Genomic DNA, 26,673 nt, shown 5'->3' on the forward strand with positions numbered 1-26,673 from the left:
TTAATTACATTAAGTAAACTTAATTATTCCATGGATCTAGTGTATTATAGTGAATTCAAATCAATTACACAACTTTTTAAAGGGTCTAAAAACTTCTCCTATAATGTAAGACGAATATTCAACAACTAACCCGTTAGAGCAAGAAGTGCAAAAACCAGTTTTGCCCTTCTTTCCACAAAGGTAACAATATTTCTCCAAGAACTATCTTTACCCTTTGCTAATAAGCTCATTAAGCCTGGCTATCTGAAATTCTATTTATTTTTTATATTGAACTCTAAACAAGTTGTCTGAATATCCACAGTATCAAGACATACTAGAATAACCAGCCTACCAAACTGACATCTACAAATGTGACCTCCATAATTCATTTAAAAAATATATCCACTACCTTTCCTTATATTAGGTTGTCCCATTTAATTGCCATACCACTGAATTCCTGAGATGAGGTCTGTGATACTCACACTACAGTATGATACTATAATAACATATCTGGAAACACTTGTGAGCTACACTTTCCACACAAGTAAAACCCATGAAGTTCACTGGTCTACGTGCACAACTAAGTAAACCTATGCTTACGAATCTGCAAGATTTGGGCTGTAATCATATACGTAGTTTTAGTGACCTATGTAAGGAAATTCCTCATTCTCACAAGCAAATTAAACTGAAAAGAAGTCTGTGATTTTTGCAATAAATATACTGTAATATTTACTGCCGTTTCCTAACTTAAGAAATGGGTCAGCATGCCACTCTAAAACGTCCTATAGGCTTCCAGTTCTTGACAAGTAGTTTTTTCTGTTTTGCTTTACTTGCTTTCCTCTCTCCCCACACTTTTGTCTAAATTAAGTATTGACTAAAGGTATTTTTTTTTACATTATTGTATACATCTATGAACTCCAATTCAGGAGGAAAGAAAAGGAACTACAAAGTGTAACAACATGGAAAGGTCATGCCTCTGCACATTCCTTTGGGAAACAGATTTTCTCAGCATACATTTTCACCACAATTTAAGTAGCAAGTGCAACTTGTCATACCTCCATCCTCAAAACCAAAGGGAAAAAACCCCCCACAGCAATAAGGTCACATGTATCTCTGAATATTTACAACAGTTTGGTTTGATATACAGACATTACTTTTTTAATCCTGAAAACGGAAATGCTGACAAACTTAACTACAGCAATGTGATTGGTGCTGCTATAAATCAACCCAAACAAACCAACGACATAATTACCTTCCGATTATTCTGTTTATCCATCCTGAGTCTTTTCCTAGGTGCTTCCTGAACTTCAAAATCTTCTGTAGGTTCCTTTGTCCTCTTTTTTTGGTTTCTTTTATTTCCATGTAAGTTACCTTGGGATGGGGGATGGGGGAAACTTACATGAAAAATAATCTAAAACCCACTTTCAAATTATTTTGAACTGATCTAGTTAAGTTACTTTTCTTTCAGTCATTATTTTTAAAACATGGTTAAACATTAACACAGTTTGATGACCTCTTAATGCATAAGGTCTGGTTTCTGGTGCTGAAGACCAACTCTAGAACATATCCAAATCAACTGCTTCATACTCAAGTTATTTTAGAAAGATGAGACTACCTGTATAAGCACTAGTTTAAGATCTGAGTATTACTGCTCAACATTTGTTTCATATGGTCAGACTGCACGATTGATCTATACAGCTTTAAACTCTCCTGACATTTTGTAACAGTGTCTTATCACTGAAATGAATTTTTAAGTCTCCTCCTTAAGTCTCCTTTAAGTTTTCCAAATGATACAGATGAAGATACTGGTGACATCTATTAAGGGGCCTCTGGAAAAGACAAGATATCACCAACCATACAGATTAATACTCTCTTTCTGGTATGGCAGTTCCAGACTCTCTCGAACATGCTTACTTACATTTTACAGGAGACCATAAGATCCCCTTCCTTTGTGAACCAAAATCCCAAGAACAGAATCACATTGGTCATTTTAAACCAACAGACTTATTCATGTATTTAGATGATCATTCACTGTAAAGTTCAAGCAGCTGCTAAGTTATAAAAAGGTCAGTGACTAACCTACACACCCCTTTCACAGGTTCAGCTATTGTTTGCACTTGCTCTACCTCAAAAAGATAGATGAAGGTTTAGGATGTGGTCTGTTTCATCAGGATGAAATAACAACATTATTACACTCTCCAGTACTCTCTAGTTTATGAAGCTACAGAGTATTATTAGTATGCAGATTGCAAGCTCCAGGGGCACAAATATGTTAACTGAAATCACCCTACAGCTACAAGCATTCTATTCCAGTGGGAACAAATAGCTGTGAATATTAAAAAAAAAATAGTAACTTGAAAATATGGATAATTTTCAAATTAATGTTCTTATCTAAACAATCTAGGACATATTCTATTATCAGACTCTGAATCCACAAAGCAGACTGAAATGGCTCCAGGAGAACCTGCTACTTAAAAAAAGCCAGCAAAAGAAATCCCACAATATTCTTCCAACTTTAAGATAAGAGGATTTGGGTAGGGGAACGATTGAACTGACATGTTTTCATCTGTAGATAACTATAAATGTACACAATATATGTACTAGAAACACCTGGTACAGGTACAATTTCAATTACATTTCTTGCAATATGACACTGAGGAAGGTGAACAAAATTCAGCACTACAGTGTTTAGATATTTAATTTGGGATCCATTAAAATTCTAATGTCAAGGAAGACAACATCTGAGATAAAATAAAGAGATTATGATACGTGGGCGATTACATAAAAAAATACACTCAATAGCTACTTATAATGATGAACTATTTGCACACAACACAAATTTCAATTACTTCTGGATCTTGATCTCCTTTTAGGTGAGTCTTGAAACACTTTACGTTTGGCCTCTCCAATATTCTTCAATGATGAACCTTGAGAGATACAGAATGTGTTTTTTTTTTAAACTGATATCCAAATATTTGACACTTAAAATTTAAAGTTAAAAACTTTTCAATTTTCCACAAAATGATGTTATTTCACACACACACAGATAGTTAACAAAACTGACTGCCATTTTTATACAAGTTTTTCCAAGTCTCACAAACTTTCAAACACTCCCTCTCATTCTTGTCATTGCCCAAAGCAGCACCTGTTGGCTTCTAGTACTTTCATAATAAGTCTTTTTACAGTGCTGTAAAGCTATTTAAATTTGAAAAATGATAGCTCATTAAATTTGATAAAGTTCATGCAAATGCCAAACTATCTTCCTCCTCCTTTCTCAAATAGGTGACTCCAAAACCCCTCAAATATTTTGCAAAATAATTGAGACTGTTTACGAAACCCAAACGCTAGACAACAGCAATAAAAACATAAAAGGAGAAAAAAAAGAAAAAGTATTTGCAATCTTGTACAATGTCCTAAAAACTTTTGAGTAGCACAATAAAATGCCAAATGGATGAAAGTTTCAGAATAAAGTTTGGAATACTTCTTCCTGAGTTGATGATGATATGAGGTATATACTTTAGGTATATATAAAGAAAAGGTGTAGCACTGATTAAACTTTTTAAACCACTTCCTAACTATTCTTAAAAAAACCCCTAAAATTTTACTAGTAGTAACACTTTTGTCTTCCCTTCCCACCATCCACTCATAACAGGCAGTGGATGCAATGGCAGCTGCTTATGGGCAGAAGAAGAATGAGAAATTGGCAATCTCTAAACAGTAGAAGGTTTACATATAACAACTTTTCAGAACAATGAGCAAGAAATGTAGACTTCATGGGTTGCGTTTATTGTAACCATTGGCATTCCTTTGCTATTGGCACAAACACCAAGAATTAAAACTGGAAAACAGTGAAAGCTGTTTTCCCTACAGGTCTCAAATATGTGCTTAGTTTAACACCACTATGTATATCAAATTTAGTTAGAGTACACTAGCACAGTTTTACGTTTACCAGAGTCTTCTTCAGATTTGGGAGAGGTCACTATGGCAAACTTTGTGTTATAGCGAGCTTTCTGTTTTTCACTAAGCATGTTCCACTGCGATTCGAGCAATTCTTCGATCTCCTCACTTGAAGCATCTGGATGTTCAGCAACCACCTATACATGCAGAAATAGGGTTGTATTAAAAAAAGTAACCATTGAAAAGAATGGCGTACATACTTCTATTGCTTTGGAAAACTGGATACAAACAAGTTATCTAACATTTCTGCTGCAGACAGAACTAGATTAAAACCTTCTGTATCCAGTTTTTCTTTGAATAACCTCTTCTCTCTCTGTGTGTCTCTCTCAAAAAAAAAATATCTATTAGCATATTCAGAAGTATTAAGAATAATTTTGGAATTATCTATTTGCCTTTTAACATTCAAAAAAATGGAGTAAATTTAAATCTTGTCTTGTGGTCATTCAAAAAAGTTTGTATTATTTCTTCATGAAGTTTAAACCTATACCACAAAAGACAGACAAGCAATATTAGAATATATGCTCACCTACAAAGACATCCATCAATTCATAGGAGAACTCATTAAACACAGAACTCATCACACCTATCTTAGCAGAGAGATTTACACAAGCTAGCACCTGATGCAACATCTTCCTGTATTAATTAATCATTTTATACTATGTATATGAATTATTAGGAACTCAAAAAGCTGTGCATCTTTTCTTAATAAATACGAGCATGACACATAATAGCCATCAACATGGAATTTAAGAGAGTTTCTAAAAGTTTATTCAACACAAACAGAAAATCCAGTATTAAAAACAAAGAAAAAATCCTCCCAAACTCCTTCAGTATTCCCATACTTCTAGTTAAGGAAAACCAGATTTAATTAATCATAGAAGTCAAAAAGCTCTAAGATTGTACAGTCTACAGAAATGGAAGAGTAGCTTTAAAAACAAGCCCTCTCATCTCATTACCCAGCATTCTCCAAAATCCTTTTACTGGAGTGATGCAACCAATACCCCAAAATTCTGGAGCAAAATAAAAACTAGGCCAACAAAGCCAAGCGTTCCAACAGTAACACCATTCGGCAGAACAGAAATACAAATTTTCTGTGGTAAGTGGAAATGATTAAACCTAATTTCTTAGGACTCAGTGTCTTAAAATTGCATTTCTTGTTGTCAAACAGGGTACAAGTGTGACTGAAGCTTCTCCAGGGGTTAGAACAGTTGTACTACCTTCCTTCCATTAGGATTATTCAGTGTCTACTAGGGAAATTCATGCTGTAATTTTTCCCCTAGTAGAGTACTGAGAGTTCTCTTGCTTCTGTCTGGCGTAACCCATCTGCATAAAGCTTGGAGAATACAGCTACCTTTGGAGGCCCCTACTCAAAGCTTGATTAAAATCCCACAATGTCAAAAAAGTTATTGAGAGTTATCTCACTTCTTTAGGAAAAGAAATTAGCATCAATTTTGACCATTGCCACTAAGTGTATATAGTTCATTGTGCCAAACTAGGGCACAGAGTTATTTAATTCTCTAAGAAATAACTAGCTTTGCTCACACAAATGAGATAGTTTAACAACACCTCCACTCCCACCAAAATACAAATAAAAACAAATTTCAACTAACTAGGAGCGCTGTGAAATGACAAGGAAAAAATAGTCATGGTTCTTAACAGTTGAAGGATCCTTGCAAAGAAGGCCTCTAAGGAAAATGCCCAGCAGTCTTCTCCGAAGTCTTCACACCGTAATACTCAATCCTGACATACATACTGGAAATGATGTATCGGGTATCTTGATGTACATGAAAATCATGCACCTCTCCCAGGTACTTAACTCTAAGTCTAACTATGCTACAGAACGCATGGAAGATCTTTTCTTGGATGCGGGAATAAATATCACTATAGGTGTGGAAAACATGGTAATTAGACCAGGCATGTCTTAGCTCATCCAAGCAAAGTGTATTACCTTCACTCTTATTTGTTTTGATGTTCAACAACTTATGCATGCAGAAATCTTCAATTGTAAACCCTACTAGTGAAATTATTTCTTAATTTACCTCAAAACACACTCAAGGCCCAAATCAATGCATTAGTATTAGCAATATAGCTATCTGCCTCTCATTGAATGATACCTTTACCTCAAGTCAGACGCTCCCTTCTAATGATTACTATGGTTATGTTTCACAGAGGAAGCACATAAGAATGCCAATAGTACAAAATATATCTTTACTCCTTTGGTAACAGCACAAAATACTTAAAGTGTCTCTACAACCATGAAAGTGGTCCAAGCTTTCAATGCCTCCCTCAGGGAAGCATGCCTCTTAAATCATTAAAAACATTTTCCAGCAGTTCACCCAGTCTTCCAGCAGGCATGATTCATTTCTAAAAATTTAACTATTCCTCATGCTCCTATGCCCAGAAAAAGTAAGACAAAAAGTAGTAATTAATAAAACCAAACCAAGATATGAATCCTACTACTGTACAAAGCTGGACTCCAAGCAAGACACAGCAGAAACGGCTATACTTTTAGGAGAAGCCATGATTATTAGAGGCCCCAGAAGAGAAGTCTTTGGTCATTCCTTTCCATTCACTTCTATCCCTTCCCAAGTCTGGGGACCAGAGATCCTCTTCTGGATCCATAGTATTCCTTTCTTCTAAGTTTCTACATGCAAATACTAAAGTAGCCATACACTAAACTCTCAGATGCCACCAAACCAAGTAGCTCAAAACCACGTCTGGTTTTTTAGCCAACATTAGCACTCCTTCTAAAGCATCAGAATATCTGCAACAGCAACAAACCAAAAGCAAACCATGCAAGTTGAACCAGATAAGACTAACAGAAGGGGAAACTCCGAGTACTCCTTTGGATGCGATCTCCCACCTTCCACCAAAGGCATAAAACTGCCATTTTAAAAGTGACATGACAGGCTGGAAGTGGTAACTAAACTCAGGTAACTTAGGTTCTGAGCAAGAAGCATGAATATCTGAAGTGGTATTTCCCCATTTTGCCAGTTAACTTCAAATCAAGAGAAAGGAAAGACAGGTTCTACTGTCCTGATCAGTTAGATGGACTGTTATCTGCAGTTTTCGTAACCTAGTTCTGTTCTACACACAGAAGTGCTTCTGTACATATTAGAATGGATCACACAGACAGATGGATTTGGGTTTTCATGATCTTATTAAAAGGTATCCTAGTCAGAAATGGTAGGATGTCCTCTCTCTAATTATATGCAATATTTTGAAACTTACTTCCTTCTACTTAGAACTCTGTGCAACATTAGCTGCTATCATCAGTGTGATTTTCAAGTTTACGCAAGTTTTTCAGTTTCCCGAAATGACTCCAAAGACAAAGCAATTCCTCAGAGTCAAATATTGTAATAGTCTTCATATTTTCCATCTATTAATTTGAGAATTACAGTATAACTGTAGTATGAAAGGAAGCTTGATAACTGGCATAGAAAATAGAAATTTAACATCAGAGACTCAGCATGTCTCCTCTGTGGTAAGATGTTTGGCTAAGAGTCCATAACACCAGTCATAATAATCTCATTTCTTCCAGAGAAATAATTCCATGTCCCTCAATACTGCACAAGACTTCTTGCTACCTATGTTAAAGGCCAAGGAAATTCCCCCTTGCCACTATACAAGACACAAGGTTACTTACAGAAGACCTAGAAATACAGCTCAGGTCTCTCTAAAATGAGACACATGATTTATCCATACAGCTTTTCATAATGAATATGTCAAAATCTATATTTAATAGTCTGGCTACGAAACCCTTTCCTTTCTGGAGGCAGCAAACTGAACTGCCAATGCTTTTCTCAATTTAACCAAAGGTACATGTAATGCTGTGTTCCTTTTCCTTCTTGATATTAGTTTAAGTTGCAATGATCTAAAAAGGTCCCAAGTTGAACCACAACTAATTAACTTCCATACAACAGAATCTGTTTTTCAATTTTTCTTTATGAAGTTCATATCTATTAATGTTTTCTAACACAAATATCCTATAACAAAGCCAACCATTCAGTGGCTCAACAGTGTGACAAAGTCACCACTAGCTTTCTGATCCTTTTATGGGTGTTATAGAATAGTACAACTACAAGAAAACATGAAGACTCATGCTTCTATGGGATGAGAAGAGATGGCCTCAAGTTGCGCCAGGGGAGGTTCAGACTGGGTATTAGAAAAAAATTTCTCTACTGAAAGGGTTGTCAGGCATTGGAACAGGCTGCCCAGGGAAGTGGTGGAGTCACCATCCCTGGAGGTGTTCAAAAAACATGTAGACATAGCACTTCAGGACATAAGTTTAGTGGGCACGGTGGTGTTGGGTTGATGGTTGGACTCGATGATCTTAAAGGTCTTTTCCAACCTAAATGATTCTATGATTCTTTCAGTGCATGGAATAGCACTGCAAATGGAGCAGAGGGTTGTAAGGAGGAAAAGTGATGGTCACGATTTTAAAGTAATGAGCTATAACAGCAGTACTGCTTTTATACTTCTAGCAGTCTTCCTAAGAAATGTTGATATTAAGTTATTTATTTATTCTACCTTGTCTTGAAGTGTAATCCTCTCAAGAGTACCTAGTTTCTGTCCCAGCAGATTGCACACTGACAGTGATTTTCACAAGCTTGGTTGGTAACTAGGCTCTTTTGAAGCTCAGCAAAAAGATTCTAGGTAGGTAAATGGAGTTTTTGAGGAGTTCAAAGATAAAGGAACACACCTAAGGAACTGAGTCACATCTTCAGAAAGAATGTACAAGCTAACTACAAGTAGATTGCCATAAACAGCATACCCTTTGTCATATTTTCCTGAGCATACGTGTACATGTCTACTATATTTTACATACATCAAAAAAAGTTATGGCTATTACAAAGGACTATTAGATTATGTAGGAAGACATTAACACAACTTATGCTTAAAGTACAATGACATTATTGCTATCTTGTTTATACTGCTCATCTACATTCCCTTTTTCTCTGTTCCTGTCTGGACAAAGATTTGATGCAGGCATACTTTGTCAAGCCCAGAAGATTATGGATTCTACAGTAACAACTAGTTTTTGTCAACTAAAGAAGTTTCTTTAAGTATAGAAATGAGAAGGGGCAATCAACTGTAACAGCTAAAAGAGACTAACCTCATCTCTGTGCTTCTGACAAAAGACCAAAAACTGAGATACTGCATCGCCCTTTCTGCTTCGTGGAGTAGATGCTGGAGTTTTCTTTCTATTGAGAGGGGAGCCTATCCCTCTTTTGGATTCTGCCTGTTCAGATGACTTTTGAGGAGTAGTATTCTTAGTCCCCGACTGACTGCTTTCTTGTGTATCATCAGCGGCAGACAATTTTGATGTCCTTCTCCTCCTCTTGTTAGGAATGCCAGACTCCTTCATTGATTTCAGATTTTGAGTGGTTTCTTCGTTTGAGTAGGATGACTCATCTATCTCCTCTAACGGTTCCACAGCAATGCCAACTTCCTTTGCCACTCGAGGATTAAGATGAGGTCTGTCCCTAACATAGATGAAGGTGTACTTGGCCTTCCGTTCTTCCACTGTCATGCCTACTGCTTCACTTGCTTGCTTAACACCCATCTCCCACTGTGGCCGCAGCTTCCCTGAAACAGGCTTTAACATCTGCAAGATAAGATGACAGTGTAAGAAATTTGCCCACTTTTGATTTCAAAATGCCAACATTAACACGAAACAATTCCAAGAGACTAAGTGTAATGCATAATTATAGTTCAGACTTTCAAATGGAATTGTATTTGATCATACTGATACCGTGGATGAATCAATGACAAAACAGAAGAGTACTGATTTTTAATAAGTAACAAACAGTGGTAAATCATCCCATTCTTGGCATCTCTAAGTGAAATATAAGACTACAAGCATCTGTAAAACAAGCTGTCTTTAAAGCTTTCTAGAATATCTATTCATGTCTGTACATACCTGTAACAGTAAAACAAAAAGCTGCACATCTTGTCTGACTTGGTAGCCTCTTACCTTTATTTTCTCTGCTTTAGTGAGGGCTTGTTTTGCACTTTCCTGGCATAATTGTTCAAACTGGTCTTTTTCTTTGAAGGGCACAAGGCTCTTCTCAAATATCCAGGCTCGCTCTGGGGCATCTCCAAAAAACTGAACATGATATTGACGAAAACTCTTTTTCTGTCCTGAAAATTAAAAACAAATGTATTTAAGATACAACTTAGGTTGTTCTCTGCACTTTCAGACTTGAAGTCTTTTGTAAGCTTCTATAACTACCATGACAAAAGCACAATACAATTGGTTAACCTTTTGAAAAACCACTTAATTGGCTTGTAAGTCTCTGCACTATAATCTGTGAAGTTTGACACAAAAGCCCAATAGTTTAATTCCAAACTAGAATATGCTTTGCTAAAGTAACTTAAGGTTACAATCAGTGCTTTCCATGTATATTCACTTACATGTAGGCCTAGATGTTTCTGAAAATGCTACATTTGAAAAAGTTTCCAAAGCTTCGATAGCTTGTGCACTCAGCCTCATCTCTGATTTGCCTAAACTTTATTTTTTAATATTCTTGAACAGAAACACATACTTCAGCTAGTTTTAACATCTGCAATCACAATTGCATCTTAACCAAGCTTTTAAGGAATCAAAGCAAGAAATGAAAAGGATTTGGGTGGTGGAAGGGAGAGCAGGAAGATGAGAGGACAATTCTGAAACGTAGACAAGAAACACTCATTCTTTTAAGATTGTAAAGAGGAATACTGTCTCACTGTAGTAAGATATAGGCATACATCCTTCCCCTTCTAAAGATCTCAGCTACGCTACAGTAAAGGGGGAAGACACCACCTTCAAAATTCACCAAGAAGTTCACAATTAACAACAAACTTTAAAAGGTAGAGGCAAGAGAATCAGACTTAAGACATCCTCTAGCATCTCCTTCATTAAAACTTGTAGATTTGTTGTCCAAGTGTTCAAATCAAGGTCTTATTTAAAAATAGAAAAGGTTTTAACTGTGATGACCTACACTTCTGTGTTTGTAAATTCAATCCTGCTAGAAAAGGATCAGTTAACCCCCCTACAGTATCTATGGTTTTTCAAGGTGTCACCACATTAGTACGTCTAACATGTAGTCTAGGAGGAAATCAGGTAACGATGTCTACACAGTAAGAACAAATAACAGTCACAGTTCTCCATTACAGATGTACCCAAACTAGGTCTAGATTTTGCTATGCTATTCATACACTGCAGGTCTTCTATCTTAATCAGCAAATACGTCTAGTTGATTGCTTCATGCACTATTATTACTGGGGTTTCTAGACTTAGAAAGAACTTTCTTTTTGCAATTACTCAGCCAATAGTTATTTTTAAAGGGGCTTGATTTTGTCTCAAGATGTGGTATCTGGAATGGTAATATGAAATCAACCTAATTAATGGTATGTGCCTAAGTTTTATTAGCCATTACATATATATATTTATTAACCATTACATACATACATATATACAAAACATACATGACAGCTACAAGAACAATAGTGACTCATTTGAGATCAGATATGAGAATCTAGAGGAATGGCATAGGGAAGGGTCTTGGGACTGTATGCATCACACTGGAACATGTATTAGACTACTGGATTGGATATGTGATGCATACAGTCCCAAGACCCTTCCCTGTGCCACACCATCAAATAAAATTTGTCTGTTGCACAGACAAAATAATTACTGTGCCAGAGAATTGCTCCTGAGACTGTTTTGTCCTCATCAAGAAAATGTTGCTTAACTAGGGACTACTGAGATCCAATGACTTAATCTGTCTATGATGAAATAAAGGATAGTTTTTGTATTTTGACCAGGACGTCCTAGCTGCAGACAGAGGGATGGCAAAGACTACATTTACAACCACCTGTAAAGATCTGCCTCTGAGCAGCCAGCAGACCAGTTCCAAACAGACACTCTATTCCTTTTACAATATAATGCAGGAAAGCTGTAACTGCCTAATTAAGGAGTCTAAATAATAGTGCCTACCACTAGAATCATTGAACTTATTTGTGAATCTTCAGATATCTTCTGTGGGCTGAATTCATATCAATACTCCTGGATAAAATAATGGAATTCATTAAGCATTGTTATATACAAAGACATAATTTTTGGCTCACAAAATCCTGGAACCCCTAATTATTGAAGGTTTAGGGGAGTGTTCTGGGCACCTACCACTATTACTTGCCTTTTTCTGTCTCTTAGCATCTGTGGTTGACCACAGTTAGAGACAGGATATTGAATGAGGTAGAACTTTAGTCTGACTCAGGATGCGCCTGCTTACACACATGTATGCATCCTGCAAGTTGAAGTTACAAGCTTTTCTGAAGCCTAACCAGCTGGAATGATGAAATCAGCTATTAGCATCCAGAAATTCAGATTGTTTATAAACACTGTTGATCCTAATCCTAGAAATGAGAAATACAGAGACCTAGCTGACTATTTCTACAACTCCCAGATAAAAGAACTCTTCTGTTTGGAACAGGAGACTTTTGACAGTGCCTCAATAGTAAACCGTAGGTAGAAGATAATACAAGACTGAAAATACGTACAGATGGGAATATGCACATCAGTGTGCATTTATCAGTTATGATGGCTGTCCAGACTTAGTCAAACCTCCTGAAGGAAAAGGCAACCCCAAAGCCAACTCCAGAGCAAACATCAGAAAAGACCATCATCCACATAACTTCAAAGAGATGGAAGTTAACATCTATAAGCACTTTGGCCCTTCTTTCTGTTAGAGGTCCACAGATTGCATTCAGACATGACACTGGTTTTTGCTAGACCCATTTCTATAGTTTCTTATAAAGAGCTAGCATAGAGATTCTTGATAACGAAGCATAAACCTTGCTCCTTTCGAGGAGCACAGTAATTCAGTTATGAACACATAAACAGCTTTATTTCTCTCAAAATCCAGCTCTATCTCATAATAGACTGAATAATACAAAGATTAAAATCACAGGGACTACCTGATCAAAACTCTGAAAGACTGCTACAAGAACAATTTGTCTGAGGAGTCTATAATAATCATTCTAGCAATTGTATGAATGCTTGAAAGGGTTCTCAAGAAGCCATTTTCTTTACTACCAACACTGAGTCTAGCTGTAATCCTACAGATCCTCATTCAATTTGTTCTTAAAAACCTCCTATGAATGAGATCACACCATTTCTCCAAGGCAATCCATCCCAGTGCTTCACTATCTTTATCCCTCCCAAGTTCTTCTTAATGTGTAGTCTAAATATTCATTGCCACTAAGTTGTCTTCGTCCCAGAACAAGAAGAGTTTATGCCTTTTCTTCTTTGCATGTAAATAACTGAAGTTATTAAAGGCCAGTTACTGGGTTCTCCTTTAGCTCCTCCTTGTCAGATTAAACAGCCCCAGTTCCTTCAGTCTGCCCATGCAGGTAGACTCGCAGATTTCTGTTCATGCTGTCCCCAGAACCCTCTCTCTTTGGTCCATGTTTCTTGAAATGAGATGGCCCTAACAGGATGAAATGAACAAAGTGCTCCCGCTGAGGCCATGCTACCATTGGAAAAGCAAAGAATCTCCTTCATGTTTTTTATAAGTAGCACCATTAACTTATGTCAGTGTGACTTTGGTCCTTCTGCAGAGAAAACTACAATGAGTTATTACAGCTCTCAGGTTCCTTTCCGTGAAAATGCAGCTTTCCACTCATTTCCCAGCTTGATCACCTACCATGGTAAAAATCTAACACTTACTCTCCTACTCAACTGCATTTTTTTTTTCAGACCACACCTCCAAAGCATCAAGATTACTCTGATTTCCAATCCTACATGTTTACAGTTCCTCCACATTGGAAATCTGTAATTCCAATGCAGATTTTAGATGTATATTCCAAGTTCTCACTGCAATCCCTGAAAAATACACAAAACCAAACCAACAAAACCACTGCTTTCCCAGGCTTGGAAATACGTAGTTCAAAGTTACTGAAATCTCTAGTGACAACTAAATGCCCTGCTCTGTTCATAACAACAGAAGCCAATACTTTTGCCTGATCTAATAAAATATATGAAAGTATTTAGAAGCATAAATATCAAAACATTAAGTTATGTGCTCTTACTTTGGGTTTGATATTCCTATTAACTTCTTCCTTTTCTCCTTAATCTGCAAGTTTTCTGGAGTCCGTTTTCATGTTTTTTTAAACTTTCAGTACAGTTTGGCATAAACATAGTAAAAAATAGTTTATAGTGCTCAGATTGAGTTAAAACTAGTGAGTGATGCAATGTGCAGCAAGAACATTTTCTGCCAATAGCAAAAGGAAGGCTAAGGAATGCTCACTGGAACAGGAGATTGAGTGACAAAGGACACAGGCTGGGGTACTCTATGCCTTCTCTGTCTCAGGGTTTTGTTTGTTTGTTTTTTAAACTGTAACATCTGCCCCCAAGGCTTCAGGTCCCTTAGCCTAGCAGTAACGGCTGCAAGACTGAGACACTACACACAGTGTATTAAGAAAAAGTCAGGGAGCACTTAATCAAATTGGACATCTATGAGATTATGGGATCAGAAGGGATGCCTCAGAAGGAGCTGAAGGTGTTGGCCAATGTGATAGCAAGAGTGATCTTTATAGTTTTTGAAAGGTCACAACCATCAGGGGAGATACCCAGTGACTGGAAAAAGGCAAACATCACACCTATCTTCAAGAAAAACAAGAACAACCTGGGGAACTACAAGCTAGGCTGACTACTGACTACATTACTCTCAATGCCTACAAAATTATGGGGCAAATTCTCCTGAAAGGTATATCCAAGCACATGAAAGACAAGAAGGTGTCTGGGAATAGACAGCACAGACTCACCAAGGGCAAATTGTACCTAATCGATCTGATTCATACAGTGCTAATACAAAAGGCAATGGACATAGGTTGAAACAAAGGAAATTTCAACTGGATGAAGGGAAGGGTCTTATTGCCATAATGGCTGCCAGTCACTGGAACAAGTTGCCCTGAAAGGCTGTAAAGCCTCCATCCTTGAAGACACTAAATATGTGACTGGACAAGACTCTGAGCAACCTGCTCTAACTTGGAGACCATATGACTTGTAGAGGTCCTTTCCAACCTACATACTTTATCATTCTACAACCAGTATAGGTTCTCAAAAGTTTCAGTTATCAGAACAGAGAACAAAGCTGCACATGAGATTCAGAAATTGTACAGATTCCTAGTCCTTGCATCTAGAATCAACTAATGTTTTCTGTAGATAACAGTATTGATTCTATGAATCACAGAAGATTTAGCTGCCTGAATTACAGATTGCTTTTGTAAAGCATAATCATCAGTATTTAATTCCTATTAGCTTTCAATGAAGTTTTTAGCCCATATCACTTCTCCAAGCATCTCCATAAAGACAATGGAAAGTGCCATCAGATAATCTTTTTAATAAGACTCCACAGTTTCATAGACCACAATTTTGATATCTTTTGGAGAATGTTCAGAGAGAAAAAAAGCTCTGTCTGCTATACGCCAAAGAATAGTGTTTACATGATTTTAACATTCCTCTTGACAACAAGGAGCTGATTCAGTTACTGATACAACTGAATAGATAAAACGAAGAACAGAATTTTCCCAAAATAACGGTTATGTATACCTTAAAAAACCTGGATGTTTGTAGTATCACTGACATACCTTTTAGTTTAGTGTAGGAATGGAGAACAGGATCAGCAGAAACCATACATGGCCACCATGGAAAACCAGATACTTTTGACCACACTAGATCTCCTATATTATACTTCAACAGATGGACTTTGTCTTCTTTGATGGTACTTTGAGTTGGATCTCTCTTAGCAGGAGCCTTAAAAGATAAAAAAAAAAGAAGAAAAAACCACCAAACTATCACCATATTTCTTCAGATAAGCACTAGGATTACTAAATAGCACACAAAAATAAACAACAAAACTACAGTTCGTATTAACATTCTCATTATATGTAAAAACACAGAGTGGTAATGGAAGGAGGGAAATAAATAGTTCAGAATAAAGAGCTATCATGTTTGCTAAAAAACAGTAATTATAGTTCATGCATAATAAAAACTTCAAGTCATAATTTTTGTTCTCTCACAGAAAAAAAAATTCCAAGTTCCGTTTATGTTTTTGTTTTTAGTTCGAAATATTGGCAAGTAAGCTGTGGTTTGCCTTTATCTTTTCAAATAACTGCTGGGAGACCATCAGGAAGGCTTACTTTCATTTCAAACACATTAACTGAGCAGTGGGTGTAGATGTGGAAGAGCTAACCTCCCTCTGTATTGATTATTATTAATCAAGTTAAGCACTACACACACAAATGTGTTCATAGATTTAAAAATATAAAATAAAAAAAAATACTGAACTAGAATAGACTGAAATACTGTCTTTATGTCCAAATAGAAACTGCATAAATAACCAGTTAAAAAACCCAAACTCTGCATCTTTCAGCTGTCTTTTTACATACTGAGAGTTTGTGACATGATCCCTTCCCCACACCCTTCTGCAAGATTTTTTTTCTGTTCCAGTTCTAGCAGTAAAAGTTTGTGAGAGCCCAGCTGGTGCTCTAAAGCTATTTTAGCTATTGAAAAACAATTACAGAACTATTTCCAGTTCAAAGGACAGATTTAACTAAAAGGGAGTTTTGTGCTCCCCTGTGATAGACACACGTTTTTACTGCATCGTAACAAAATTCAGCAACACAGACATTTATTCACCAACTAAACCCATTTCACAAAGTTAGTTACATTTTGTCTTTTTGGCTTAATCTGTTCTATTTGATATAAATAATGAACGCCTTAATCTAGGTAAGGACCTACTCTGGATGTAAGAAAGCACAGAATGTGTATCATTACAGATACCTGTGGACAAAAAATTTTTTTTTTTAATTTGCTTTTTTGTTTTGCTAGTACTAAATTTATATGCAACGTTATATTGTTCATCTTGTGTTCATCAGCTCAACATACAGAAGGCAGACTGGAGCTTCAGGCTTTCACTGAATTTAATGTTAGAGCTGGAGCAAAATTCTGTTTTAATTAATGGAAAGTGGCAAGAGGAAAGAAAGAACACTGTTTAGAAATTGTAACTCCAGAATGCAAAAACAAGTATTTGGAGCATTCTGTTGAATCAGAATAGATAAGGTTACCTTGTACAGATTTTTAAATCCAGAGAATACTACCATAACTAATAACATGTTATTTTCCAAACACAAACAACAAAAATCTTTGACGTGCTGCAACAGCATAGAGATTTTTTTGCAAATCAAACATACAGGTACATCCAATCAAAAAAAATAAAGCTTAATGTACTCAGAAACTCCTTTCCTCAAAGCTTTTAAAGCGATGTCTGGTAAACACACATGATGCTGTATCATCTGATTGTTAGGGACAGTTACTCATCCAGTGATTCAGCTTTTCTGATGAATTCAGACTTGGTTTATGAGCCTCCAGCTAGAGCCATGTTCCCATATCTCAAGGTTTTTGGCTCTCCAAGGATTCTATAAGACTGTCAGAAGAAAACCTGTCCCGCTGAGCTTGCCTCAAGTCCAGCACTTTTAATTGACCTAAAAGATTCCAAGTAGATGTGAAAAATCAAATGCTTCTTCTAGCAGTTAAACATGACATGAAAAGTTATGCTTAAAAGCTAAAAATTAAGAAATACATATGCCGAGAACAGATCCGGAAAAACATTAATCCTAACACACACAAACTGACTTCAGCCTTTAAACTAAATAGGTAGGCTGAAAATATTTTTCAGCGAGTTAACTTTTCAGAAATATGAAAGTTACTCAGCATTCTGAATCTCATTTTTAATTTATAAGTCCCTGTATTTTTCAGAAAGTGCACCTAAGCTACAAAGATTTACAACTACAGTCTGAGAAGGAGCTGGCTGGAATAATGAAAAGGCTCTAGCAGTGTTTTATTCCAGCATAATCTAAAAGGGGTGGCAGTACAGGGGTGAATATCACATTTCAATATATCTACAAGCACTTTGCAAATTTTAAAAATGCCCAGAATTCTTTTACTATACTGGATCATGATAAAAAACTTGAAAACGACACGCTCTGATAAAACCTGCAAGGTTTATCTATACAACGCTTGTTGTATTTATGTTTTCTTCTATGGATAAAGTGTGCATACTTTAAAAGAATGGCAAAATACAGCACTGAATTCTATATACATAGTTTTTTTAAGAGCTGTCATATGAGGTTATTTAAAAACCTATAGAAAATATCACCATGAACTCGCTCACTTCCATCTTACTTTCCCACATCATACTGGTTTAGTTTTATTTTCTCATTCTAGGAATTACTCGATCTATTTAATAGGTATCTCAACAGTAAACAGTGAGGTGAAATTCCTGGCATGTACTTCTGAGACAAACAGCTGTAGGCCATCAACAGTCTCTTCAATACTTCCTCTCAAAAACATTTTTGCAAACTGCCAGCATAGCATTAAATGTTTTTAAACAATTTAAATATTTAAGCATCAGAAAATGGTAAATACTGCAAGGCAGTCATATGCATAGATTTTACTTAAGTATCCAGGTTGGGTTTTTTAATTATTGGTGGGATGGGATGACCATTTCTAAACAAATTTGCCACCCAGTCCCCTGATGGCATCCATGTTCTCATGCAATGAGAGCTGGAGACACTTTATGAGACACTTGTACACTGCAATTTTTAAGAATAGGAAATCACCATTCAAGTTACTAAGTAGTATAGAAGAAAGTAATTTGACTTGCAGGTTTTTTTCCTCCAGAAGAAAACAGGAATTGTTGTTTAGGCAAATTTTGATTCCTAACAATATGTAGGCAGGCAACAGGGCATCTGACAGTGCACCCATGGAAGATGGAGAGGCAGGACTGGAAGCACACTTCTGGTGGTCTGGGTGAATGCACCAGAAGACAGGGAATACCTCCTCCTGCAATAGCTGATCAATTCTTTCTGTGATGATACTTAAGAAAGCAAATTAAGATGGGAGACTACTGGTTTAGGGCACAACTATAAAGCAAGGGAAGATCACACAAAATCAAACTATTTTAAAATATCTTCCCCTCATTTTTTGACCGTGTCTTTTGATGACTTTTTATTTCTTGAAATTGTTCTCATTTCTAATTAGATCTCCTACCCATAAATGTCAACAAAGTAAAGCCTGTCAGGCTTTCTGTGCTGCAGGGGAACATAGAACAGTCTGTGCTTGCCGTCATTACTAAATAAGTCTGGACTGCTCTGTGTATGCCCCATCCCACTACTTTTTACTGCAGTTTTGACAGAAGTAAACACATACACATTTAGTAGCATAATTTCCCCTCCCTCTCCTTCCTTAATTACAGGCAAGCTCTGCAGCCTCTGAGATAACTACCACCTCAATCACCTTAGCCCCAAACTTTAAACCAGTTATGCTAAAGAGAAGAAGGAAACAGCTTGTGATCGTATTTCTTTTCTACTTTGGGAAGGAATTCCAGGTGTTTGGTTTTTTTCCCCTTCAAACACTAGACTACAGAGAAGTTACGTAAATGGAATCAAAGCCTGCGTGAGGAGGTGATGACTCCCACACAGACCAGTCCTGACCCTGAATAAGCAGGCCATTTGACAGGCTCTGCACTACTCAGCATGGCAAACATCGAAATTCCCGACTTTCTGCATTAGTATCCTAATGAAAGACTTGCTCTGAAAGGCAGCTAGATGAATTTTAAGTTTATTTTGTCCAGGGGGGCACAGAGTGTGGAATGGAGTTATTCCCTTATTGCAACTGATTTTTTCTGTGAGAAATTTGCCTTGAAGCTTACCAGCATCCTTAAAAACTCATCTGGGCCAGCAGCTGCAATAGGCTGAAAAGGACCAAAAGAAGAAAATAATATTTAACATGCCTTTCCTCTTCCCTTAACATTTCACAGATTTGTCATTTCTCTCAACACTTTCATAGGCAATGAGTGACAGGCAGATTGACAAGAATTTATGACACTGCTGTCAGCATTCTACCAGCCCAAAGAAGTGGTTGGGCCATAGAAAACATCGGTATTTAATTAACTTTGCCTACACCTGATCAAAAGAATCCAATCAGTTTCCATTTAGTTCTGGTCTGACTAATGAATATCACAAGACAAGAACACACCATGAGTGACGGGTAATTTCAAAGCTTAAAACTATCTTAAAATGACCAAAGAAAAATGCATTTGAGGGCAGCATCTTTACTGCACTGAGAGCTTTAGGTTTGTTTGTAGACTCTGTTATGAAAACACCATGATGAGTGTTTAGTAAACAAGGGACAAAGGTATTTTTTAGAAAACACCTGGAAGAGTTACTAGGTAGTGTCAGACTGAGATAACTATCACTTTAAAGCGATCTCTGGTAGAGATACTAATATTATCATTATCTATTTTGTGTATATATGCACGTGTGCATACGTGTGCAAGGAATTATAGCCCCTCAAAATTATTGCAAATTACCTTAAGCGTCATAAAGCTACTATTTCACTATACAAATTTGGAAAGCTTTAGAAGTCATTAAAAAACCCTTCGTCTAACTGTAAATTGCCAAAAAGGGATTAGACAAAGAACAATGTTGAGAATTGGTGAAGAATATACCACCAGAATTTAGTATTGGACAAAAAAACCAAAAGAGAACAACTAAGACAAGCTAAGACAGTAAATGCTCTCCTCTGTGTAACATAATGGGGAAGTACATACTGAACAACTTGCAGATACCTGATATCTCCCTTTCTGTTCTCATTTTCAATTCAGTTCCATCCTGGATGAAAGAACTTCCACTGGACTGCACTATAACAGAAGGCCATGCTACAAAGACAGACTGCTAAAGGTCTGCTTGCACTCCAGAATAAAAAACACAACCTACTAGCATTACAAAGGAATTAAAACAGAATAATCAAGGCCCCAAACATAATATATGCAATTAAAATGTACTTTGAATCAGAGTCAGAACACACAAACTTCAGACAAATGCGTTTCTTTACTATGGAAAAGATAACATTGCTTGTTGAACAAAACCGTATATTTTTCTGGTCCTGCTATCTACTGGGGCTGTGTTTCATCCACTAATACTGCTATTTTCTATCATGGACTTGTGTAATAAAAATAAAAGCAAAAATGTTTCATCTCCTCTCGTCCATCAGGAAAGATAGAGAACTACGGAAGTGGCTGCAGAACAAACTTTATTCCTTTCAGAGGTTCAGGAGAGGTGGTAGATTTGTCTGGAGAAAAAAGGAGCAACAGAACAAAAAAGATTATTTTTGTAATGTTGTTCTGTCACTTGAATTCATCAATGATTAAGGACACTATAAACAAGCAAACAAACAAACCACACAATCAGACAATGGTTCCAAACGTTTCTTCCTTGAAAATACACCATCACAATTATGTTCTTAGGAAAGCTCTTACTTCCTGAAAAATTCAGGAATTTCACTCGATAAAAGGCAAATCACCATTCAGTCTTCAGGCAAAGAAATGGAGGGATGCAGCTATTTTCCCAATGAGTGATGCCCTATCACTCAGGACAGAGAAATGGCTTCTTCCCACTTGTGATTGAGGACAAAAATCTCATTAAGTCAAATCACTTCAAAACCGAAAATTACAACTACAGCCAATTAAAATCTATGCAAAACCCTCAATATACACTATTGCTTCAAATGAAAAGGGTGACAACTTAAGACTGTGAAGAAATGGCTAGCACTCATTCTAAATGATTCTGTCTGTAAAAATACAGTATCCTCACAAACGTAACTGCCTTAGTGCTGTGTTCTTTTTATTATTTTAAGTTTATAATTCATATGTTATAGTAAATCTGTTTATCCCAGAAGAACAAGTCCTTAGAGGCCCTATGCTTATCCAAATAGCTCCCACCTGCTGGGATGTGGGGGAGTACACTTAGATAGTAAGCCACAAGTAACTGAATGTATCATGATGAAAGATAAGTTCTTCCACTCTGTACTGTTATATTCTGTTTATTGTCTAATGGAAGAATGCTGTGTAATTACATATTCGGCAAACCACTGCCTACAGAGAATTTTTAAAGCAGAAGACTAAAGAGTAAACCAGACCCTTGCAAGAAGAGTAAGAGAAAATGCTGGATTATTACTACAAAATAGAGAAGGATGAGGAAACATGAAGAAAAAAGCAATGAGTTGGCAAAGTGTTCTATCTTCAGTAAAACAGAAGGGGACACTTCAGTAGAGCATCCAAAGACTACAGCCCTCAAAAAGCCATTGCATCAACCTCTGCACAATTAAATCCGCAACACCCTTGTAAAACATACATTATACGGTGCAGTACCGTAAAGACTGAGGGGAAAGTGGACATGAAAAGTCCAGATCAAAACAAAACAAAAAGAAAAAACTATACTGAGGGTTGGTTTGTTAGTTTTTCAGATTTCTAATTGTTTTATACCAAGCCAGAGATTTAACTAAAACCTTCCAAATTCAACTTCGAGAACAATTACATTAAATGTATTTCGTCAAGTTACCTTTTCTCTTCTTCTATTACTAACCACTAACTTCTTTTCTTCTATTACTAAAAAGGGGTCAAATCTGGCAGTGTGAAGAATTACATTTGCAGAAGACACTAAGTTTGAATCTTCCTGTCACAACCAGGATTTATTTATTTTTCTTCACGGTGCTTAGATGCTAATGCTATAAAACAAGAGGACAAAAAAGGCTGAAGAAAATCACTACTCACAGATCCCCTGAAAACTTTTCTTTTCTGTGCTGGCTGAGGCTCTTTGAAAGCAAATATAAATTTTGTTACAATAGGTTTGTTTCCTCCATTTCTTTCCACAGACTCATCTAAAGCAGCTCGTGGACAGCATGTTGAATATCACCACGCAGGACCCACCCCTCCAAGAGGGAAAGCAAGCTGAAGATAATAAAAATCAATTTAAGTTTAGACAGGGATTCATAATGTAGATCATGGATTTTAAAACATGATAAAAGCTCAAATTTGTATTTCAAATCAACCACTAAACTCCTGGTTACATTTCAATTCTTTTTTCTGGCTTTGGTTCCCTCATTAGCAAGTCTCCAGCTGATGAGAAATTTTTTGAAGATGCTTTTACATTTAAAAACAAATCTGTCTATCCAAATCCGCAATCTTCCTTTACACAAACACTATATGAGCAAGTATTTTAGAAATAAGCTTAACATGGTATTTTAGTAACTAGGATACAACCCTTTTTTCAGTGTAAAGAGTTGAAGAGAAACAGATTCAATCATTCACAGATAAATCCAGTAAGATGCGAGTTCTGGAACACTTCCCAACCCTCGATCTTTCTTAAAAATATGTAGAGCAGTTTCTTTCAGCTGCTTTACTGAATTTCTGCATTTACATTTAGATGACCTCTTAAATTGTAAGTTACTGGCTTATTATTGAAAGGTTCCATGTTTCAGAAATAGGTATTTAAATTAGATAAGGTTTGATCAGAATGAATGAAACCTTTTATACTGAGTATTAGAAAAAGATTTCTGCCTACATCCAACTTCTCTAACCTTTACCCACTCTCAAAAGTCTAAACTTTTGATGTAGTATCCTGGTATAGAAGACAGTGTGGATATGAGATGCTACAGAAGTCTGGAAAAGCAGAACTGTAGAGCCATTTGGCACAGGAAACAGTTATTTCTGAATAATTTCCATATGAATTTCACATAGGATAACAGAATGAAAGCTAAATCATCTCAGCATACCTACAGATTTTCAGAATGCCATATCCATATGTATTTTATCTGCATGTACAATGGTCTCACATACTTTCAAGATCAGAATCTTTATCAGGGCCTTACTTGCAGCACTCTCCTACACCCTTATAAAGTTCAGTAGGAAAAGGGTTTTCCTGAAACATTTTCTTAACAAATATCCTCTTCTTGGTAGCTCACAAACATCCAAGATAGCATGGGTAGATGTTCTGAATCCTAATATTCTTGATAGAAAACAGAAAAAAACAAGCCCAGATAATACTACCAACAGGCAACTAGATTTACAGAACATTGTCTTCTGGTGAAGGCAGATACTTATCACTATGCTTTTTTGCAACAAAAATGCTACTGAAAGAAGCTGTCTAGGCTTAAATAGAACAAATGCTGATTTGGCATAAAGGGGCTCTGTTAGTTAACTAATAATTCGACATAGTCCAAGTACTACTTTGCCTTTGAGATTAGACCTTTAAAATTAATCTCCATACCTAAAAGCAGGCACAAAAGGTTTCCATCCAGGTTGTGTTGTTACACATACCTGGTAGGTCCTCCTCTTCTAGAGATGAAATGAAAGAAACAGTATTAGTGATTAATCAGCCTAGGGACAAGTGGGGGACACACACAACACGACCCCCAAAACCTAAACAGAGAGACATTACCTTGATTTGGCAATGCTGAAGCATATTCCTGAAACATTCCTTATTTTCAGCAATAAGGATGTACAGAAAACCTGGGAAACCCCTACCAGAATTACCCCAACCCCAAATGAATAGGGCAGTTGTCGCAGTAAAACATCATGAAGCACATGATCAAAGTGGTACCAATTCCACAAGAACTAAGATACCAAGTTATTTTACTTCTTCACAAGCATCCTCAATGTACACTCGAGTTGACATATATTTACCAAAACAAACAAAACAACAACAAAAAAACCAACCCCAAGCTTTTCTAGCATTAGTTGCTGCTATGAGGCCACAGATTCACTTCCCTTCTTCATACAAGTGCAGCAGGTCTTCTTTAACAATGGTCTGTGCAAGATCCACTTTTCCCTCTTGCACTGAGCTTCCAAAGTAAAAGCATTTTTATGGACTGTCTTTCTGAGAAGGGAATTAATTCCTTATTATTAACAATTTACACTTTTAGCTACTGCCCATTTTATGATGCACAAGAGAACAACTCCTGTAGGTACTTCGAGTATTTGCAAAAAGCAGAAATATAAATGTTAGCCTGGTTGGACCTATTTATTTATAATAGGAGGATAACAAAACATGGTAATAGACAAACATAAAATTTGTGTCTGTGAACAAAGACCTCTTTTGGAGGTCCTAAAGTTCATGCGCTCTACATGAAATCCACGCCAGAACAAGGAAACTTGTAAAGGAGGCTGATAGCACTGTTCCAAGACAGATCAAAATATTTTGCTTTCGCTACTTTGCCTAAGGGTTACTACAAAGCATCTTTCTTTCTTGACAACAGGGGGCTTTAAGGGCCAGAAATGACATCTGGTACAGATCACTAAAGTTTCCCAAAAATCTGCCTGTAAATCCATCCAAGTAACATAACGCTGAACTGTAGATCTAACTCTCAGCTAAATACAAAAGTTAGAGATGCTTTACTTTGGTCAAGCAGAACACTGAGCAGAGCAACAGGAAGGTCTCCCCATATCTTGGACAGAAAAGCAGTGAGAACAAGCAAATTTCTTTCCACACCAACCAGTAATGGTCAATAAAATGTGAAGAGGAGATGCCAAGATGACAGTATTCATTTAAGTCATGACACTATCAGTGCAATGACTGAGAATAAGTCTGGTCAACATAAAAAACAATTAAACTAAAAATGTGTCATTAGCCTCTCAACTGTGTTATGGCACACAGTCTGTTGTTGAGATGTAAAGGGAAGCTAGTCCTTCCCAAAGATGGCCTGCTCACCACTTTATTTGATCTGTCATGTCCACCATAGTGCCCAAAAGACCCAATTAAAATTAGAGAAGTCCTGGAATGCACAAACCAAAGATGAGTATGAAACAAAGCAACAGTTGCTGACATTCTTTCAATTTGAGTTACATTACATCTGGTCAGCTCTTTTCCACAGAAAACTGGCTCAGTGTTCAGAAGCAGTCATGAATCAATCAAATGCTATGGATTTACAATGAAAAAAAGAATGAAATTGAGAATAATATAGAAAATCATTAACATGCCACTGTACGTATCCACAAGACATCTGTATCTTGAATGTCATGTATAGTTCTGGTCTCATTCTCAAAAAGACACAGCAGAACCCAAAGGTCATCACAGTTCAGATAAACGATGGTAACAAGAAATAACATTCTGGAATGGCTCCTGTATGTAGAACAATGCATGAGGACTCTTCAAGCTGAAATTAAAAACTGCACAGGTTTGTGAGAAATCTATAAAACTATCAGTAATAGAGAAGTTTGTTCATGATCCCTACTTCTAGTATTATGAGAAACTCAAATGAAACAAGTAGGTGGCAAATTGAAAAGAAAAAAGAGCTGCTCTGTTGCTCTGAGGTTGTCTTCCATTAATTTAGCCATCTACAGCTATTAAATACAAAGTCACCAGCTCTAGAAACCTCTGAGTCACAAACTGCTGGAGGCTGAATGTATTCAAAAAGAGCATCATTCCATGATTTACCATGTCTATACTCTCCATGATGCATCCTCTGCCGAACCTCACCCCTGAGCTGAGGTGCTGAGCTGAATCAAATGGCTCCTTGATTCAACTTAGTAGAGCTATTCTTATAGAGCGTTTTTTGTCATCACATCAAGATATTATTTCATATTTAATTTGGGTTCTTCCACCAATGTGTTTATGAAGAAGGAAAAAAAAATAATGTATTTACATATTACATGTTGAGACGACAGATTTACGCAGAAAGTGTACTTAATTCAGCCACTTTTACATACAAGAACAGGAAGTCTGGTATGGAGAGCCTTCAACAAATACTTAAGCTTTCTGTAATTAATTTTGTAGCCACTCTGAGAATAGTCATAGCTTCTAATCTCACCCCAAACCAGCATACTCTTGACGCTGTATGCTTTTTGGTGCTTC

At 36.6% G+C, this 26,673-nt stretch overlaps 1 protein-coding gene across 5 annotated transcripts in view; it reads right to left on the bottom strand.

Moving 5' to 3' along the window:
- The window catches only part of NSD2 (nuclear receptor binding SET domain protein 2), a 105,025-nt gene that overhangs the window by 33,124 nt on the left and 45,228 nt on the right, over nt 1-26,673 (bottom strand). For 4 of the 5 annotated variants that reach the window (XM_049797436.1, XM_049797442.1, XM_049797421.1 and 1 more), the window contains 6 exons: nt 15,571-15,736; nt 9,914-10,080; nt 9,053-9,544; nt 3,929-4,073; nt 2,829-2,906; nt 1,232-1,350 (listed from right to left, as the gene is read on the bottom strand). In XM_049797436.1, the coding sequence (XP_049653393.1) occupies nt 1,232-1,350; nt 2,829-2,906; nt 3,929-4,073; nt 9,053-9,544; nt 9,914-10,080; nt 15,571-15,736 (1,167 nt within the window). The other variant, XM_049797447.1, reaches the window with a different exon arrangement.

Source organism: Accipiter gentilis, chromosome 3 (genome assembly GCF_929443795.1).
Source record: "Accipiter gentilis chromosome 3, bAccGen1.1, whole genome shotgun sequence".
Taxonomy (NCBI): Eukaryota; Metazoa; Chordata; class Aves; order Accipitriformes; family Accipitridae; genus Astur; species Astur gentilis.